Source organism: Ambystoma mexicanum, chromosome 11, assembly GCF_040938575.1.
Source record: "Ambystoma mexicanum isolate Mex_15411 chromosome 11, UKY_AmexF1_1, whole genome shotgun sequence".
NCBI classification, from domain to species: domain Eukaryota; kingdom Metazoa; phylum Chordata; class Amphibia; order Caudata; family Ambystomatidae; genus Ambystoma; species Ambystoma mexicanum.
Genome location: NC_090934.1, coordinates 1,311,050,192 through 1,311,071,491, shown reverse-complemented (window position 1 = coordinate 1,311,071,491; position 21,300 = coordinate 1,311,050,192). Strand labels below are relative to the sequence as shown.

At 47.2% G+C, this 21,300-nt stretch overlaps 1 protein-coding gene across 4 annotated transcripts in view; it reads right to left on the bottom strand.

Annotated features, from left to right (window-relative positions):
* The window catches only part of DMXL2 (Dmx like 2), a 2,950,233-nt gene that overhangs the window by 2,197,438 nt on the left and 731,495 nt on the right, over nt 1-21,300 (bottom strand). For all 4 annotated transcript variants that reach the window (XR_011279824.1, XR_011279825.1, XM_069624807.1 and 1 more), the window contains exon 12: nt 11,127-11,802. Coding sequence is in view for 2 of the 4 variants with exons in the window: in XM_069624807.1 (XP_069480908.1) it covers nt 11,127-11,802 (676 nt within the window). In the remaining 2 variants the exon portion in view is untranslated. The remainder of the gene's footprint in view (nt 1-11,126; nt 11,803-21,300) is intronic.

Below are 21,300 nucleotides of genomic sequence, written 5' to 3'. Positions count from 1 at the left end.
CATGCAATGACTTCCGAATGAAGAGAAGCCCTTTGATCTGCTTCCTTGGTATATGTTTATTGGAGAGCACGATACTAACACTGAGTGACAGTTCACCTCTCGCTCTCCCCGATACACGTACATTGGAGAGCACGATATTAACACTGAGTGGCAGCTGACCTCTTGCTCTCATACTTGCAGCCTTCGGTGAAGCCATCACTTAAACAAGCCTAGAAGACCAGAATAATAATCTCTTTTGAGAGAGGTGGGAGCTGCAGACAGGTTATTTTATGCTACTGCTGACATCCCTGAAAAAAATCGAATGAAGTAAGCATATTCTAATGTGACCTTGGGGAGATTCTAATTTAGTAGTGGTACTAATCAAATGGGATTGGACCATGAATTTGATCGACATCTTATTCCTGTATCTTTGTAGGAATTGACTAACCAGAGTGTGATACCCAGAATGGTTGGCAATTGCATCATGATATTTCTTAATGCATGCATGAGTAATCCTCTGGATTTGAAGCAAGAATAATCTATTTGTGTAAGTACCTGTTTTGAAAGATAGAATCTCTGCACGTATTTAGCATCCCAATGACATTCTAAAAGTGGGACAGTAAATACGCACCTTTCTAGATCTCTAATGGCCTCTTCTGTTTGTGTGTGTCTCTCCCCATCCCTTTTCTCTTTTGGTGCCTTCTGTTGCCTTGAAGTGATGTGCTCCCTTTGGGTCCCCTGTTTAGGTAATGCAGTCTCAGCCTGATGAGGAAATTGATACTACTGTTAAATAACCGTGATTGAGCAACTGATTCTCAATTGGGTAAGTGTGAGTTTCCTTAATTAGGTCTTATTCATTTTGACCTGTACGTGACTTATTAAAAGTGTCACGTTTAGTAAATATGGACTATGATTGATACTAGTTCAGTAATGATGTATATCTCTACATGTAGGTGAACTTAAGGAGCACAATTGAATATTTGCCATTGGAACACCACACCAACAAGACCACCAATGTTAGTAATCCCGGAGGAATTTCCATGAAATCGTTGACTTGGGTTTAATGGAAAGTAACATGTTGGAATGTTAGGAGTCTTATTAAGAATTACTTATTTTTACATACTAGTTACACTATGTTAGACAGTTATTATAGTTTTTTTTCTTTTGCACTTTTCATTCTTTTGGTTAGTCATGTTTTTGATTTATGTAGTAGTACGATTTCGACTTGTTACTTTTTATGTTTTGTGTATTTTCATGTTATGTATATAATTGTTGAGGTGCCTAGTTTTTACTTTAGTAGTTGAGGGTGATTTGTTCTTGTATGTTCACTGCTGATGAATTAATGTGGTGACAAAACATATGTGAATGGTTTAATTTGTTTTTTATTTGATTGTTATTTTGTCATTCATATTTTTGGTATTTTTGTATTAACATAAATGTATATTGTCGAATCTTTATACTGATGATTTTTGAATAGCCCACTGATGGCTTTTTTAGTACAATAAAATTGTGCGAGTATGATGAGTTGGACGTGAATTGAATTCTTTCATGTCCTATAATAAGAGGTCCAAGCTCTTTTTGACTGAAATGAAAGTTGTAACAGTATTAGATGCGCTCACTTACATTCACTATGTAGGTACACTTACACTCCGGTCTTTCTTTTTGTATTTTGTTGATTGAAATTAACTAGTTGTGACTGGAGTTTAAGATACCTGGTGTCCCCTCGAGCTGTTTGTTTTGACTGTTTAAATACATCCCCGGGTAGGGGATACACTTGAAACTACTCAGAATGGCTGATAAGTCTGTTTTACCAACAGAAGGCTGAGAGACATTTGTGTTAGCTTGTTGGAGCTACCAGATCAAGATTTGGAAAAGACTTTGAGAACTCCTTGGTGGGAATCAGAAAAACAGCCACCATTGATTTAAGCAAGAGGTAGAGTAATCCTATTCCAAGCTAAATCTTACATTGTCTTTCGTTCTTTTCATAGTGGTAGGACAGATGTTAGTATAGCATAGGTTTGACAGAACAAGTTACTTATCTTACGTGGTAACGTTCTTTCGATGGGATGTTCATACAACATATTCCACATCTATGACAGTAATGACCACAGCTGTGCTGCTTCGGAACATTTTTCGGCGTAGGCGTCCTGTGTCGATGAGCTGTCCCTCGAGGGCCTCCATCGAGGGTCGACATCACTGGATGTTATATATAGGACGCACAGCGCCCGTAGCCTCAGTTGTAGTTTTTTCCCAGAACGTGTGGCACCAATCTCCTGCCAGTATGACTGCAGAAAGCCTTGCGGAAACATAACCTGCAATCGCATAAGAAATTCTGTAGAGGGGCAGGCTGGGAGGGTTCGATGGGGAATATGTCGGAGGAACATTCCATCGAAAGAACATTACCAGGTAAGATAAGTAACTTGTTCTTCGAGTGGATTGTGTCCTCTGATGTATTCCACATCTATGACAGACTCCCAAAGCAGTACCAATGTATGGAGGTGGGAAAAGAATTTACAAATTTAGAATTTTAGAATGCCAAATCAAATTGCTGAATAGAGGACTGCCTTACCAAAGGCTAAATCCTACCCATGGGTGGAGTCCACAAAAGTATGGACAGAAGCCCATGAGGCTGCTTCGCAAATACTGTGAATCGGAACGCCCCTCTGTAGAGCCGTGGAGGCAGCCACACCCCTAGGAGAGTGAGCCTGTAAGCCTACTGGAGGGTCCTCACCCGCCAAACGGTAACACTCACAGATCGTCAAAATGATCCATCTGGACAAGGTCTGCTTGGAAACAGCCTGACCTAAACGCCTTCCAACATAACCAACAAAGAGCTGATCGTCCACTCTGACCCGGGACATCCGTGAGAGATAGAAACTCAAAGCTCTCCTAGGATCCAACCTATGGAGCCTCTCCTCTTCCTTACCAGGATGCGGAGGAGGATAAAACGCCAGAAGAATCACCTTCTGGCTTAAATGATATTCCGACACAGCCTTCGGAAGAAAAGAAGGACGAACCCTAAGGACAACCCTGCCCTTATGGAACACTGTGAAAGTTGGCTTGGCGGAACTCACTCACTCTGCATGCAGAAATTACGTCAACTAAAAATACAGTCTTAAAAGGACACAGTCTCAACGGGCAAGAATGTAAGGGCTCAAACGGAGCTCCCATTAGGAACTTTAAAACCAAATTCAAATCCCATCCCGGCACCTGGAAAGGCGACGGTGGAAACACATTAGTTAGCCCTTTTAGATACTGAGAAATCAAAGGGATCTTAAAATAAGAACATTCCTCAGACGAGTGCTTAAATATGGACAGCGCTGCCAGGTAACTCTTAATGGTACCTACTTGCAGGCCCTTATGGGCTAAAGAAAGCAGAAAAGACAAAACCAAAGGAATGGAACAATGGAAAGGATCCACATTCTGTACCCTGCACCAGTCGCAGAACTTCCTCCAGCGGCAACAGTACAGGGATTTTGTTGCGGGCCTTCTGGCCGAAAGCAACACCTCCATCACGTCTTTGGGGAGGTCCCAATCCTTATACCTCAGCCTCTCAGATACCAAGCATGAAGGCTGAGAGACTTGACCTCTGGATGGAGAACTCAACCACTCTCCTATGAGAGCATATCGTCTCAATAGGGAAGACGACGTGGAGGGCAGATGGGCAGGTCTAGATGGTCCGGGTACCACGCTCTCCTGGCCCATGCCGGAGCAATGAGGATCATCCGGGAACCAAACCTCCGTAACCTCTGCAACACTTGCGGAATGACGGGGACTAGAGGGAACGCGTACAGCAGTGGGAAGTTCCACTCTACTACGAACACGTCCCCTAAGGCTCCCTTTGGAGGAAATTCGAGCGAGCAGAATCTCTCGCACTTCCGGTTGACACTGGTGGCAAAGAGATCCACTTGTGGGGTTCCCCAAAGGCGAAGATCTCCAAAAGAACTTCCTGAGCCAGCTCCCCCTCGTGAGAGACCGTGCTCTGCCTGCTCAGAGCGTCCGCCACAGTGTTTTCGTCTCTGGCCAGATGAACTGCCGAGATCGAAATTTCCTGCTGGATGGCCCAGAACCAGAGCTGCATCGCCTCCCTGCACAACGGGAGTGACCCTGCCCCCCCCACCCTTTTTGTTGAGGTAGTGCATAGCCACTGTATTGTCCGTCATAATCAGGACATTCTTCCCCCGCACAGATGGCAGAAAAGCCTTCAGGGCTAGCCTGACAGCCCGTAGCTCTAATAGATTGATGTGGAGTCTGGACTCCGATGAAGACCAACGGCCGCTGGCTGTCAGCTCGTTGGCATGAGCTCCCCCCAACCCGTGAGGGATGCGTCGGTCATGATTGTCACCTCCGGCCACAGTTGCCAAAATGGAGCACCCTTCATCAGATTGCCTTTGACGGCCCACCACAGAAGATCCTGGGTGACCGAGGGCAGAATCTGAACGTGATCCGACATCCTGCCGGAGAAATGGGACCACTGCATCTTGAGAGCCCACTGCAGGGATCTCATCCGCAGCCTGGCCTCTGGCACCAGGAAAATGCAGGATGCCATGAGGCCGAGCAACCTCAAGAACCCGAACGCCGGGAGACTCTGGGCACGCTGAAACTTGTCCACCATCTGCAGAATGTGAGGAGCCCTCACCTGGGGAGGCGAACACAGCCCCAGGGATGTGTCGAGCTCTACTCCGATGTACTGGAGCCGCTGGGTAGGTGTCAAATGAGACTTCTATAAATTGAGGGAGAAGCCCAGCTTGTGAAGGGAGTGGCAGTTGACGGACAGATGATCCAGGGCTTGCTCGGGACATCGCACCCTGATCAACCAATCGTCCAGGTAGGGGTAGATGTGAATCCCCCTTTCCTGAGATACGCGCCACCATCATCAGCTTGGTGAAGACCCTTGGGGCGCAGGTCAATCCGAACGGCAGGACACGAAACTGAAAATGCGAGTCGCCAACCGCGAACCTCAGGTACTTCATGTGCTTTGGAGGAATCGGCACATGAAAGTAAGCATCCTTGAGGTCTAGAGACACCAACCAATCCTGAAATTGAAGGGCCTGGAGGACTTGAGAAAGAGTTACCATCTTGAACTTGTCCTTCCTGAGGAGCTTGTTCAGCCAACGCAAGTCTATGATGGGTCTCAATCCCCCGTCTTTTTTTGGGATAAAAAAATAAGGGGAATACCATCCCTTGTTCCTCTCCGCTACATGCACCAATTCTATGGTGCCTTTCTCCAGCAGGGATAGGATTTCCTGTGCAAGGAGCGGATCCGGACACTTCAAAGAGAGCTTCCCTGGTGGTTTGTCGTGAGGCCTCTGCTGAAAGGGAAGACAATAGCCGTGGGTTATGATCTCCAGAACCACACATCTGAAGTAATGGGACGCCATTCTCCAAGATGCTGCGCATGTCTGCCCCCAACCGGCGAACCATGGGACATGGCTTCATGACTGAGCGGACGCGGCTGCGGCAGTGCCTGAGGGCAAAGAGGAAACTGCCCGAGTGGCTTTGGCACCTCAAGTACCTTGCTTTCCACCTCTGGTACTCCTACATTGGCCCCTTTGACTGGCAGCTCCTCTTGATCTACCAAAGGAAGAGTAGTACCGAAAGGAACCTCCCCTCCATTGCTGTCCCCTAGGACGAAAAGGCAGAGGTTGACGTACTGCAGCGCCCAAAGACTTTGCTGCAGATTTTGAGGTCTGCAACCTCTCAAGGCTCTCGTCAGCCTTGCTGCCAAACAGATGGTCACCATCAAAGGGCATGTTGAGAAGCCAGGATTGCACATCAGGAGCAAACCCTGCCTTCCGCAACCATGCAAACCTGCGTATCACGGTGCTCGCAGCCATGGACCGACTGACACAGTCTGCTGTGGCCAAACAAGACTGAACGGCTTCACCCATGGCATCCAAGGCAAAAACGGAGTTGGCTGCTTTCGAAGCCATACCCCCAGAAGAAAATACCTTCTTCGCCCAGCCATCAAAGCGCTTATCGTCCTTATCAGGAGGGATGGTAGGGTACAAAGCCTGCTTTGCAGGGGCCGTAGCCGCCTGCACCACCAAACTCTCCGGAGTAGGGTACGTTGACAAGTAGCAGGGGTCACCACTGGCTGGACTGTATTTTTTCAGAAGTGACTTATTCACTGCTGGGAGACTCTCCGGAGCAGTCCAAGCCGCCGCCACCCTTCTTTGCAAAGCCATATGAAATGGCAACACCGGGTGAGTGGGTGGACCTTGGTCCAGGATATCCGTCAGATCATCCTAAAGAAAATCAACAGGTGGAGCAGACCACCCCAAGTACTCAGTCACCCTTGACATGAGACGCCTATATGAGGGTTTGGCATGCGTACTAGGCTCAGGCCTGCCAAACTCTACCTCCGGAGAGGTGTCAAGACCTCTGGCGTCATGTAAGGACTGACAGAGGTCTTCCATTTGACTGTGACCAGACAACAGGTCATCAGGCACCTCAGGAGGCACAACCCTCTGAAATATAATCCAAAGGTTGGAATAAATACAATCTGGGTGGGGGAACAGAGAAGGGCTCAAAATCAGGCCTCATGGCCTTACAGAGAGCCTTCCTCAGTGTTCCTCAGTTTCCACAGCCCTCCGGGGCACCTCCGGCAAATCCTCCTCAAAAGGCGTCGAGGGCACCGATGGAATCGGTGTCGCCGTTGACCGAGGCGCCGATGACTTCGACAACAGCTTCGAGGCCGGAGCCCCGAGAGAGTCCTTCGTCGGCCTCGGCACCGATGGCGTTGACGACTTCTTCGAAGCCGGAGCCTGAGGGCGTCCCTCGACGGACACAGCGCTGATGGCGTTGATGCCTTCATGGAAGGCCTCACAGGCTCTGACAGTGTTGAGGACCGGGACCTGGCATGGCTATGAGGATCAACCTTGTCCAATCGGGACCTCGACGGCTCCCGATGAACGCGCCGACCGTGCGAGTGGTGGCTCTAGCTCTTTCCTTGCCGGCTTCTCTCGAAGACGCGGACAGAACAGTGCCTTGCGATTCGACAATCGCCATCATCTGCTGGCGGAATGCGTCCCATTTGGCCGACGACGAAGACTTGGTGGGACAAGTCAACCGCCTTCTGGCGGAGTCCTCTGACAAGGACGTGGAAGGTGACCAGTGACGGAGCTTCCGAGAATGCCTAGAAGAGGCAGAGGAATGGCGCGAACCACTCTGAGACCGAGACCCAATGGACTTACGCTGAGAGTCGCCCCTCGAGTCGTCGGTCGAAAGCCCAGCAGATTTCGACTTACGGGTTTTAAATACCCTACCTACCGTTAATTTCTTCTTCCGCTCCCGCAAGGCTTTGATGTCAGGGACTGGCAGTCATCGCAGTCGTCGGTGGCGTGGCTTTCGCCGAGGCACCAGAGGCAGACGTCGTGCGGGTCCAGGATGGACATTTTGGAACCGCAGTCCCGACACTTTTTAAAGCCCGACTTCGGGGTAGAAGTTGATGAAGACTTCATTCAATCGAAGTAGAAGAACCGAGCGTGCCGAGATTCCGAAGTGAACACGTTTGTAGAAAAAACGCAACTGAGGCTACGGGCGCTGTGCGTCCCAGTGACGCCAACCCTCGACGGAGGCCCTCGAGGGAGAGCGTATCGACGTGATCGACAAAGGACCCCTACACCGAAAAATGTTCCTAAGCAGCACAGCTGTGGTCATTACTGTCATAGATGTGGAATACGTCAGAGGACACAATCCCCTCAAAAGAGTATATTTGTAAGACGTCCTGAGGAGCACCCATTTGTTGTATTTAGAGTAGGGAACCCATCATGGAGGTATGGTTTAGAGGACGTTTTCTTTTATTCTTAAATGAAACATGCCCTCTTGTACATCTCCTATGTCTGACTTACCGCAAGGGGAAAGCTATGAATTTTCTCCCTCCTGAACTTCGCCCCACCACCAACATTAGCTGGGTGAAGACCATGATCAACTGAAAGGGAGTACAAGAAAGTGATAAAGTCCCTCACCAATCGCATCTGTCAAGAACTTCCTGTTCTTTCAATGGACTGGCACATGGACTAAGCATCCTGGAGGTCTAAGGATACCAACAAGTCTTGGAAATCCAGGGTATGTATGATCTGGACCAACATCACCATCTTAAACTTGTTTTTGCTCAAACATTTGTTGAGAAACATAAGTTAAGATGGGATTTAAACCACCTTCTTTCCTTGGCACCAGAAATAGAGAGAGTACCATCCCCTCTATCGCTTCATCACTGGAACCAATGTGATTGAGTTGTTCTTTTGAAGCAGGACTGAAACTTCCTACATCAGGACCAGGTCTGGGAATAGCACCCTTCCCGGGGAGGACTATCTGGGGCATTCGGAAGTATCAGAGGCAATACCCAGGAGAAACTACCTGAAGAACCCACGCAGCCAAAGTAATGTCTCCCCAATCGCTCATGATCCTCTATTATTCCATCGACCGGTTCTGTAGGCTGAGGTGCAAAGTCAAAGATGATTCTGGGAGGAGGGGAAAGCAGGCATTGAAGTGCCCTGGGACGGAGGCGTGTGTGCTCATTCCTTTTCTCAGATGCATGAACTGTATCTGGACCCCTCTGGCTGCAGAGAAGCAAAAGGGGTCCAGAGTGTGTCTGTGTCAATTGCGGAAAAGGCCTAAAACCACAGCCCCGAGAGAAAGCCGAGGAAGAAGTGAAAGATTGACCAGCCTGTTGCTACACCACCAAACCTAGTGACTGGTCTATTGCCTTCAACTCAAACTTTATAAAATCATCTGACTTTAACCCAAATAACTGGATTCCATCTAAGGGCATGTACCAAGTAGTTTTGCTTAATCGGCTGCTGAAAAGCCCAAAGTCATCCAGGAATGTTTGCGAGTAACAGTGGCCATCCACATGGGTCTGGCCAAACAATCGACCATGTCCAGCCCTGTTTTCCGGGCTTACACGCTGCCTCCTTAAAGTCTTCCACCACTTCCTTCACTCGTCTCTGATCTTGCCCTTGCAGAGCTGGTTTGCTGTTTCCAACACTGACTCCCAAATGCAGTGCAAATGTTTCACCAGCACACATGAAGTGTTTATCACTTTGAGGGGCACACTGCCAGCCCCAAAAATGTTCTTCACCAGAGTATCCAGTTTCTTACTATCTCTGTCCAGGGGCAGAGTCGGAAAACACTGTTTTGGTGCATAGGCTTTCGGGGGTTAAGATGCCTGGAGAGGTACGCATTATTTGTCAAAGCCAGTTTGTATTTTCATGGCAAGTCTTGGTTAACTGTCAGCCCCCAAACAAGGTATTCGCCATAGCGTTGTCAGCAACAGGTGGGTTAAAGAGAATGACAGTATCTTTTTGGGGTCTCCTATGTAAGATGTCCGTGAGCTGGTATTGTTGAACCTGTCTAGGTGCTCCCAGAGTCCCAAGGCATCTACCCCAATTTGTATTGTTTTACGGAATTCTGCATTCAGGTGGTCATAAGCGGAAGCCTTGGGGATGACATGGTCAAGGCTGCTTGCATCTCTGATATGGGCTGCAAAATCAATAAGTTCCGGTTCCCCAAAATTCAGGTTGCCTATTGGGTCATGTGGGCCCACAGTCGTATTGCCCTGGCCATGGGCTTGAACCAAGGCTTCAAAACTGAAACTACCGGGTCAACTTCCTCTGAATAAATAATCTGAAATCATGGAAGAATTTAAGGTGGTGCATAGAGACATAAAGGCCATGATAATAAAACTAATAAAGGGTAAGAAAAAGTGAATTTATATTACTAAGATAAGTGTGTTGCTATCAACAAATTTGATGCTTATTTCAATATTCCTCCACTTTTTGTCAAGAAGCAAGAAAGTAAAGCAGACAATATTCTGCCACTAAAACATGGCATAAGGGCTCTTCACAGTGACAAAATCGAAAGTACAAGATGAATACAGCTTCAGGTGTGTATCCATTACCTCTATGAGATTTTCATGCTGCTTTACTTATACATTTAATGATATTGCTGCAGCATTATACATCACGGGACTCTGCACTAAATGTGTGATTTGAAAACCACATCTGAAGTCAATTCATATGTTTAAGGTTCACCGCTTTTTTCATTTTAGTTGTAAATATTTAACACCACACATATGCTTGTTTGATGCTATGAGCTCAAATTCTGTCTATGTTGGCCTGATCCTAAATTTAACAAACAAAATTAAAATAAGTTATGCTTAACAGAGTATAACAAAAAAACTCTACTGCATCACCTCGAACCGCCAGAACTACGTCCAGCTCGTACTCAATGTTATCACCATCAACCATATTAAATGATCTACTCTGACCTGCCCGATAGCCCTTTATCTGGTTTTAATTTAATCTGCATCTATTGCAGACAGATAAAAGAGGGGACCGACACAGATCTGTCTTCAGTCCAATTTATTTACCACAAGCCCCACCCCTCAAGAGACCAACTCCATTTGTTGCTCGTACCACCTATTCAAAGTCTAATCTAATAGTGGCCTCCTAATCCTCCGCCCGATTAATCCAAGAAGACCTTTCCGATTGATTCAGAGCGCTGACTTTTTCTTATATCTACAATACAGAAATCTTATAGTTCCTCCTAATTCATTGTCACAACTACCATCACCATAATATCTCAACTTCCCCTCAGAACCACTTAACCTGCTCAATGCCACCCACTCTGCCATCTGCTGTAATTACCTCCTCTGCGTCAATACTCCTTTTCCTCCTTGAGAAAGTCTCTAACTTTGCCACACACCTCCTCTTTAGCCTACATATATCAACTAACCCACACCCACCTGCAGAGACTGAGTTTATTTGCTCAAAGCAACATATCAGTAACAATTCAATTCCAGGCATTTGCCCATTTGATTGTTCCCATACTATTTCTCAAAACACCCTCAGTACTTGCACTTTGCACTATCCCTACAAGTACATTTTTGAATGCTTTCGAACACACCCTAAATAACTATCGCCTGCCACTTCAGGCTCTCGGCACCTTGTAACCAAAGTTTGGCAAGCAGCTACACTTCCAGCTGTATTTTCATATATGGTTCAAATAAGAGCATTGAACGCCTGTTACTGTATTCTGCATTTGTATTTGTTCCCACATTTTTCTATGTGCAGTTTTTTTCTTGCCTAACCATTGCCATACAAATAAACATTTGATGGAAATTCTGAATCAAAATCACTTACCTAAGCAATAGCTGGGTATAAGAGTTGGAAGCCATGCAACATTGGAAAAGGCTGAAGTATGAAGAGAATTAATTCGAGCCAATTCTGACACTCCTCCACTGTATGACAAAGGTCCTATGGGGTCCACACGCCACAGAATGAGCTCACTGTATATTGCATTGGGATCATAAAATGTTCGTGTTGCAGCATTTCGAAACTGCTGGCTAGACGATCCTTTGGCGTGCTTCACGGGGTCAGTCATTCTATTGTATTTGTCAGAATCCCAGGGATGGTCAGATTCAGGAGTTAATAAAGCATTGTGATGCGATGATGTAAGCAACAGTGGTAATACCGAATGGCAAGCTAAGTCGTTGAGATGGAAGCGGTGTCCACAGTATCGGAATTTGTGTGTTACAGTGAGAACGGTGGTGAATGAGGATTTGTCAGCAAAAGTGACTGCCCATTGATTAAGAGATCCATCAATATGTTTTGAAACCATCATAACTGATGGGGAAACAATAGTAACATCTGAGGGGTTCTTTGAGGTGCTCAATGTTTTATCAATTGGACTGCGAGATACAATGCTGGTTGCTGAATCCTCTTGCACACTGCTACCGGCATACATAAGAATGTTTTTACTGAGTGAACTTGCATCGCCAGAAGGAAATGCAACTGGAATCCGAGCTGAAAAAGAAACCTGACAAAAAAAAAAAGACATTTTAGAAAAGGTGTTTGAGTGTGGCCATAGATGCAATACAGTGACTAAATGAAACTGTCAGAGTAAGCTTTAAAAGGCAAGATGTTTGTATGTCAAGAACATTGAGAACTATATGATAAAATCACCACAGCTACAAAATGTGTGTTATTAAATATTAAGGCAAGACAGTCACATTAGTTATTCAGCAGAAAAGGTGAACATACATATATACAGATACATACACACATATATTACATGGCCTGTGGTAGCGGCCATCTAGTTATGGTTAAGTTGCTAAACCCATATGAAGAGCACTTTTTGGGCGGCCTATAACTTCGCTCCCCCCTGGACGAATCCTCACCACACTTTGCAAAGAAAGTATACGGCCCACTCTAAATTCTTCTGCAAAGGTTGGAGAGGTTTGGTCAAGGGGGCGCAAAGGTATAGGGGGATCCCAACATTTTTTTTTTCCACATAGACTGAATGGAGAAAAAAAAATTACTCACGCCTACAGCCCAAACCGCTGGACGGATTTTCACCAAATTTGCATCAAGAGCAGCAGCTTGGTCTCAAAAGCGTGCTTCTGTAAATTTGGTGGAAATCCGTCCAGTCGTTTTGTTAAAAACGACCAAAAAGTAGGTCCCAAAAAATGAGTGATATCTATGTCCGCTCCGCGGACACACTTCACTGTTTGCTCTGCGGACAGGACACCGATTGGCTTAGAGGACAAGGTGGTGTCCGCAGACATCAGACGCGGCTGCTGATTGGATGGTGAAAAGCGTGAAGTGCATCAGATTTTTGGAAACGCCCGCCATCTTGGATTCGCAGACATCGCAGTTTAAACATATTAAAAAACACAACATTGCACTTGTCAAACTTATCATATCTCTGGGGAGGTGAGGGGTGATGAGGATGGGATGGGATATGGCTGCAAGAAGCAAAAAAACAGATGTTTTTCACCGCGAAAGTCCACAAACATTCCTGGGAAGTCCGCGAACACCTCAGCATTACAGGGTTGGTGAAAAGCAGTTCTTGAATGGCTTATAACTTTGACGCCACTTAAGGAAACTGCATGAAATTTTGCAATGTTATACCTGACCTGATTCTGAATGAGTTTGCAAAGTTTGGTGGGCTTATAAAAGAGGTGCCATTTGAAGAATCTACACCACGGTTTGCAAAAAGATTATAGATCTAGATATAAATGTTTTCGTTTGGTCAGAATGGATTTCAAAGGCTATTGCAGGAGAAACCTATTTTTGTCAATCAATGGAGCAATAATCTGAGAGACTTACTTGTGAAGACCAAACCCAAGATGAGTAGAAGATCCATTTCTAAAAAACAAGGAACTTTCCCCAGCATGTCATGCAGTAACTGCAATAATGTTATAAAAAGGTAACACAGTTACACACCCCAGAACAGGAGAAAAGATAAGGATTAAGAATGACTCAACTTGTATCGCAGAGTGAGTAGTTTACTGTATCAAATGTCCGTGTGGACTGCTATACATCGTACAAACCAGCAGGAAAGACAGATTGCGATGGAATGAGCATAAATCCAATTTAAGAACTTGCAACCAGTACTCGCCAGATGCCAGAAATTTTAATGAAGCCAAACATCAAGTTTCGCAAATGCGTTTCCAGATCTTGAAAAGTCATAGAAACTATGACCATTAGGACCAGTGTGACAAAGAAACTTGAACAACGAGAGACATACTTGATTGAGAGGCTAGATACAGTATCCCCTCGAGGATTAAAATAAAGAACTGGACCTACATTGATTTTTATTAATCATATTCACAAATAATCACATATACTTGAAATTGTTTAAGGTATTGGTACAGTCAGACTGTTCGCATCTAATGAAGGATTAGGAGTGTGTTAGATTGTTGTCAGACTTGTTGTCAGTCTTGTTGATCTCATCTATGAAGTAAGGATGAAGAGATGGTACTTGTACATAAACATGTGATTGTTCATGAATAACTATTACTAAATCTGGACTGATCTCAAACTTTGATCAGAACATATGAAAGCCAGTTATGAACCATGAATACCTTATGTCACGGCTCAACATGGGGCTTTTTGTTAACAAGGTAGCTGTTTTGGGTAGTATTGTTGATAAATAGCGTGATTGACTGACCCATAGAGATGTTATGGTTCTCTGATCTATCATTGACCTATCAGTAAGTCACAAATATACATATATATACCTAAATATTCACAATCCCAGAATGCATTGTTTGTTTGAAAGGAGCGTGGCAACCAGATGTAATAAGATATAAGCAATGCATTTTACTTATTAATGGTAACATGGGGAACACACTACTTTTCCGTATACTTTGCAGACAGAGAGCGTCAGTTAAACCTGCATTAGGATCATAGGTGAACATAAATGTTGAATTGTGGATTGCCTGAATAGGAATCAAGTCAGCGCTCAAGTTGTGAATGTTTTGGAGCGGCTTTATACCACATAAAGACTTGTGGCAAAGCTTCATCTAATAACAGGTAATTGGCATCAATTACAAGTGAACCATATTGAACTCAAGCAGCATGTTTAGTCCTTTTGTTTGAAAGAATGGTCAAACCTTATTACTAACAATTAAACTAGTTTTTTAGTTCTTTTGTCTTCTTTTGTACTGTAGAATTCACCCTGATGAAGGACCATTATGTTCGGTCTGAAATGCATTGGCAATTGTTTGGAATTCTGCTTCCTCAACTAAAATGAACTTTTGCAAATTAAAAAAAGCCACAAGCAAAACCCATAAAGGATCACTTCCTATCTTTTTAGATGGAAGTCTAACAATTATAATTTGTTCCATTAAGCATCATATGAAAGAGTGAAATACGTTTCAGTAGTTTTTACTACATCAGTGGCGACCCAAGGTCTGATGAAAGCTTTTCATCAGACACATTTTTCTGGGGTGTAGCCTGTGGCCATGGGCAGTGGCCAGATTGTCTGGGTCATGGAATAAGGTCATGATCCGGACAATCAGGCTACTAGCTATGACCACGAGAGACAACACATGGGGTTAAAGTGGCCATGTCAACCTGGGACTGGCTTTGAGGTAAAGTTATTCGAAATTGGCATAGGTTTGAAAGGGATGAAAAATGTGCTTATGGTAATATGGTCATAGGGTTCTCTTTTTGCCTTCTGCAGGCTGCCATGGAAAGTGAAGAGGGGCCCTGCACGGAACCCCGCCTTCCCTTTCCATGGTGGCCATCTTGGAAAAGTATTTTCCTTCGGCATCCCGGTGTAGGAAGAACAATACTTTTCTTAGCACCCCGGTTTCCCACTTTGGGAACCTAGGGTGCTAATGGCCTTCATCCCCCATTACAGGGGCTGGAATGGGGGGATAATGGTCCGGAGACCTCATTATCCACCCTCGCTTCACTTGGGCAGCCAGGCCGGTATCCACCGTTCCATCCTGGAACGGGGAATAAACGCCACTATATTGCCATAAGCATAACACAAAATGCAAATGGAAAAGTTGGAAAATCTTTCTGAGTCTATGTACCTTACTGAGAAATATAAAGTAGATGGGAGTCTATAGTTTTTTTTTCAGTTCTATTTTTTAACTGTGAAAGGTGGCTCCTAAAGGAACATTTATTTTATTGTTTTTGGAGGTATTTATTTTTTTGGCATGAGAGCTTAGAACGAAAGGGGGTGGGGGAATGAGGGAAGAGGCACCAAACACTAATATGGAGTGGCAGGTGGACAGGGGAAAATGTTGACCGTGTGTTATATCTAAGGTGGGGGCAGTGTTTCTCATGCTCCGTGATTACAACAGTGATGGTGGCTCTTGGGGGAGGGATGGCATTAGCTGATTCCATTTTAAGATAAATAGCAGTTTTGTTCAAAGTATGTACTGTGTACTAGATTGCTAAGGGATGAGTAGGAATAGGTGTTAGAGCTGTGCAAGGGAAATTTTGAAGTTGAAAGTTCCAAGATCAGTAGAAAATGCAGTTCCGAACTGTCCGTGAAACACAGATCTTATTGTGAAGCGCGGACGGGTTCTTGGACACATCATCATGGCGCGCGCCAGCGTATGGTCATGTGGCACTGTCCGGAAGGTCCACAATTAAGTCAGATGTTCGTAGACGTCTACGGATGCAAAAGTAGTTGAAATTGTTGCAAGAATTGTATAGAAGTGTTAAAAATGATTCTAGAAGGTGGGAAATGGCAAAATTTTAAGGTGACACTTTGTAAATTGGGTAAGTATGATATTAGTAAGTTGTAGGAAAATAGCATTCACTGGTAAAAACCCATGAAATTTACTGAACAAACTTTGTTAAAGGGATGTTATAGTTAAGTTGCACTAATAAAAATCTATGAAATTTAATGAAAAAACCTTGTTAAAGGGACATTATGGTTACAAGTAAAACCGAAAACCCCCTGAAATTCCAGTTATGGTAAGCTAAGCAACCATAACTCGCGCCACCACCGTGCACTGAATAACACCCATGACATCAAAGATGGCATCACAAATATGATTGATGACATCACTGATGACATGATATGTCTAGCCCCTTGTTTTTTTTGTTCACTGACCTATCTAGGCCAGGTGAGTTTATTCACTGATCGTCAAAAACTTAAAATTCAAAAGGTATTACATTTGTAGATGTTGCTATTCTCACATGTTCTTACAGTACTTCCCTTAGAATTCAATCACATCTTATGATGCACATAAATAGAGGAAGAAGCAGGCCTAAAGCACAGCAATCATTTCTATGCGTAAAGATAATCATGTTGGTTATACACAGTGGCTCATGATACTGCCTCTTGTTTACTTACTTTACTCTCCCTGTATAAGCCCCATATTTGTATATATTGTGGTCTCTTAATGTTTTGTGTGTAGTAGTACACGTATGTAGAAAGTGATGCATTATTACTTACTTAGTATATGTTTCACAGTATACAAAAATGTGATACAGAAGCATTCACCGTTTTACTATCCAACATTGGAAAATTAAAAATATTACATCTCTATGATGTATGCTGCAGCCAATGCCTATGTTTCTGTATGAGTAGGTTCCTGTACAAGAAACAACACTGCAATGTAATGTTCTCTGGAGCAATACATTGCATAATCAAGTACGTAGTTCATCACACGTCTCCAGATGACCCCTGACACTTTTTTGCCAACATTACATCAACAACCCTTTGTAGGGACTTCCTATCAAAATTAAGGAACAAGTTACTTACCTGTAACTGTTGTTCTCCAGCATGGGTCTGGCATGGATTCACATGCTCATGAATATTCCCCGTCGTCAGGCCGGGAATCCTCGGTATAGAAAAAATCAGTATCAGTTTCGTTTCTGATCTGTCTTTCTTAGTAGTATCCAATCACTGGTCTCTGCGTCATACTGCCCCCAGCCAATGACTGCCCTCTCCCTAAGCCCCGCCCCCGGCAGCCATCCTCAGATTTGGTAGCACGTGAAGTGGCAGTATGACTAAGTGAAGAAGCGCAGAGGGGTAGGCGGGAGGGTTTGCATGTGAATCCATGCCAGACCCATGCTGGAGAACAACAGTTACAGGTAAGTAACTTGTTCCTTCTCCAGCATGGGGTCTGGCATGGATTCACATGCTCATGAATATAAGAATACATAGCAGTATACACATGCACAACCATGGGAGGTGGCAAAAGGCTCAATATCAAGCAATACAACAATTCAACATTAAGCAACTCTTACCTCCTCATCAGGCTCACCTTAGGCGAACAGGTTGCGCAGCACTGCCTGGCCGACTCTGGACTCCTCCCTGGAATCCCGGTCGACGCAGTAGAATCTCATGAAGGTGTGCGTCGACCTCCACATAGCAGCCCTGCAGATGTCGAGCAGGGGCACACCAGACAGGAACACCGTAGTAGCAGCGATCGCTCTGGTCGAATGGGCTCTCGGACGGCCTGGCAACGGTCGGTTTGCCAACCGGTGACAGTGCATGATGCAGCCGGAGAGCCATCTGGAAATGGAAGTCTTCGAGAGAGCCTTCCCTTGATTCACAGGTCCAAAGTTCACAAACAGCTGTGATGTCTTCCGAAAACTCTTTGTGCGGTCCACGTACAACTTCAGCGCTCTAGCTACATCCTGCGAGTGCAGAGTTCTCTCAGCCGGCGACGAAGGCGACGGGAAGAAAACTGGCAACACCAAGGGCTCGTTGAGGTGGAAGTCCGACGGCACCTTGGGCATGAAGGAGGGGTGCGTCCTTAGCACCACCCTCGTGTCATGAAAAGTCAAGTATGGAGGCTTGCAAGACAGGGCCTGGATCTCTCCCACTCGTGCAGAAGTGATGGCCACGAGGAATGCTGTCTTCCACGACAGAAACTTCAACGGCACTGAATGCATAGGCTCGAATGGGGCCCCCATGAGCCTAGTCAGCACCACGTTGAGCTCCCACGCCGGGGCAGGGGCCTTCACCGGTGGGAATGATCAGAACAGTCCTTTCATAAATTCCTTCACCAGTCGATGAGACCACAAGGACGCCCGTCCTGTAGTTCTGGTGTAACGTGAGACGGCAACCAGATGTACCTTGATGGAAGCGTGGGACAGGCCAGCCTTGGCCAAGGACAATAGGTACGGCAATACTTGAGGAGCCGTAATCCGCAGAGGGTTAATCTTCGGTGCATGGCACCAGACAGAGAACCTCTTCCATTTGTGTCTGTAGCACTTGAGAGTTGAGGATGCCCTGGCCTTCGCAAGAACCTCTCTGCAGTCGGCCGGGATGTCGTATCCTCCAAACTCTGGTGCTGCAGGAGCCAGGCCTGCAAGTTCAGCGACTCTGGTTTGTGATGAAGAATGGCGCCTCCTTCTCCGGAGAGAAGATCCGCGTCCGTCGGCAGCTTGACTGGTGTGGACGCTTACAAGTCCAGAAGGTCCGGGAACCAGATCTGCCTCGGCCTCGCCGGTGCGACGAGGATCATCCTGCACCGGGACCTCTTGAGCTGGTTGACGAGCCGGAGTAGCAACGGCGGGAACGCATAAAGGAATAGGCTGTCCCAAGGGAACGAGAAAGCATCGCCCATGCTCCTCGGTTGGGGAAACCTGCTGGCAAACCTCCGGCACTTGGAGTTCGCTGCCGTCGCGAAGAGATTGATCTGAGGTTCACCCCATCGTCGGAAGAGTCGGTCCACTTGATCCTGGCACAGTTCCTACTCGTGGCACGAGCGCAGCTCTCTGCTGAGTGAGTCGGCGATGGTGTTTTTTATCCCTGCCAGATGAAAGGGTACCAGATACATCCCTTGGGCGACGGCCCAATGCCACAGATCCTGGGCTTCCTTGGATAGTTCCGCCCTGCTTCCGAATGTAAAACATCGTGGTGGTGTTGTCGGTGAAGATCCTCACCACCTTGCCCTTGAGGGACGGAAGGAAGGACCTGTGGGCCCAGAACACTGCACAGAGCTCCAAGATGTTGATGTGGAGAGTCTTCTCCTCCGGGAGCCAGAGGCCTCTCGCCTGGAGACCCCCGGTGTGCGCTCCCCAACCTTCCAGGGAGGCATCCGTCGTCACCGTCACCTGGTGGGCCAAGGCTAGGAAACCTGTTCCCGCCGTCAGATGAGAGCAGACACCCCACCATCATATCGCCTGACGGAACGCTTCGTCGAGCGGGATCCTGTCCTCGAAGCTGCCCGTCGTCTGGATCCAGTGGGCGTCGAGGAATTCTTGCAAGGGCCGCATCCGAAGTCTGCAGTGGCGCACCAGATAAATGCAGGAGGACATCATTCCGAGGAGGGACTTGATAGACCTCACTCTGGCCATGTCCGTGGCCAGCAGACGTTGCACCTTTCCCAGGATGTTCCTTATCCTTTCCTCCAACGGTGAGGCCCGCCACGCCACTGTGTCGAGCTGTGCTCCCAGAAACAGGGCGACTTGCGACGGGACCAGGTGGGATTTTGGAAAGTTGATAGAGAACCCCAGGTCCGTGAGCAGCTGGACGGTCTTCGCAGTGTGTTCCACGGCGAGCTCCCTTGTCCTTGCCCGTATGAGCCAGTCGTCCAGGTAGGGGTAGACGTGGATCGCCTGCAGGCGCAGCCGCGCCGCCACCGGTGCTAGGCACTTGGTGAACACCCTGGGTGCCGATTTTAATCCGAACGGGAGGGCCTTGAACTGGTAGTGCCGCCCTTTGACCACAAACCTGAGGAACTTTCGGTGTCTCTTTAGAATAGGGATGTGGAAGTATGCATCCTCCAAGTCCAACGACGACAGGAAATCGCCCTCCTCCAGCTGTCCCAGCTCGTGCTGGAGGGTGACCATCCGGAACTTCTGTGCCTTGATGCATTTGTTCAGTCGTCGCAGGTCCAGGATGGGACGTCATCCTCCTGTCTTCTTCTTTACGAGGAAGTATCTTGAGTAAACTCCGGTGCCCCGAAGCCTCTTTGGAGCGAGCTCGATGGCACCTTTCCTGAGCATCGCCCTTACTTCCAACAGCAGTTGAGGGACGTGATTTTCCTTCCTAGCCATCGGAGGAATGCGGGGGCACCTCTTGTGGAACTCGAGGGCGTGCCCCAGGGCCAGGGCATCCAGCACCCAACGGTCGGTGGAGATGGACTCCCACACGACAACTAACTTCGTCAGCCGGCCTCCCACCGGGGTGCTTCGGCGGGGGCCCGACCCGACGGTCGGTTCAATCTTGCTTGGAGGCCGCTTTGCCTCCTTGACCACCTTGGCGACGACGGCGGGATCCACCTGACTTGCCGCGTCCCCTGTAGGCCTCCTGCGACGAAGATCTTGCCGCTTGACGGTACGTAGAGGAGCTGCTGCGGGCTCCCTTGGAGGCACCCTGTCTGCCTCTGGAGCTCCGAAAGGACGGCTGTCGCTGTTGGAGCACACCCAGTGCACGGGCCGTCTCCGTGTCCGTCTTGATCGCCTGAAGGGACTCATCAACCGCCTTGCCAAAAAGGTTGTTCCCATCGAAGGGCATGTCCAAAACCTTGGTCTGTACGTCCTGGCGGAAATCTGTCGCCTTGAGCCATCCTCATCGTCTCAGGCAAACGCCGTTGCCCAACTGACGGAAACCGGTGTCGGCGATGTCCGTAGCCACCGTAATGGCGTGGTCCGAGGCAATCTCACCTTCCTGTAAGATTTTCAGGGCCTCAGTCCTCTTGGCGTCAGGAAGGAAATCCAACAGAGGGGCGATCTTGAACCATAACTCCCTGTCGTAGCGGGCTACGATGGCCAGGGCGTTGGCCGCCTTGATGGTCGTCGCTGCAGATGAGATGACCCTTTGTCCAATCGCATCCAGCTTCCTACCCTCGCAGTCCGGCGGGGAGGTTGAAGTCGAGGCCGATGACCCCCCCCCCCGCTTTCTTCTTGGCCGCCGCCGAAACGACCGAATCCGGGGTAGGTTTCGCCCTAAGGCACAAGGGGGCAGCGTTGGGGACCCGGTACTACTTCTCGTACCGGTCCCTCTTCGCAGGCACCGTGGCAGGGTTCTTGAGGAGGGCGAGCCCCTCATCCCAGTTGTCATCAAGAAGTGGTACGGCGAGGACCATCTTCCTTTTAGCCTCGC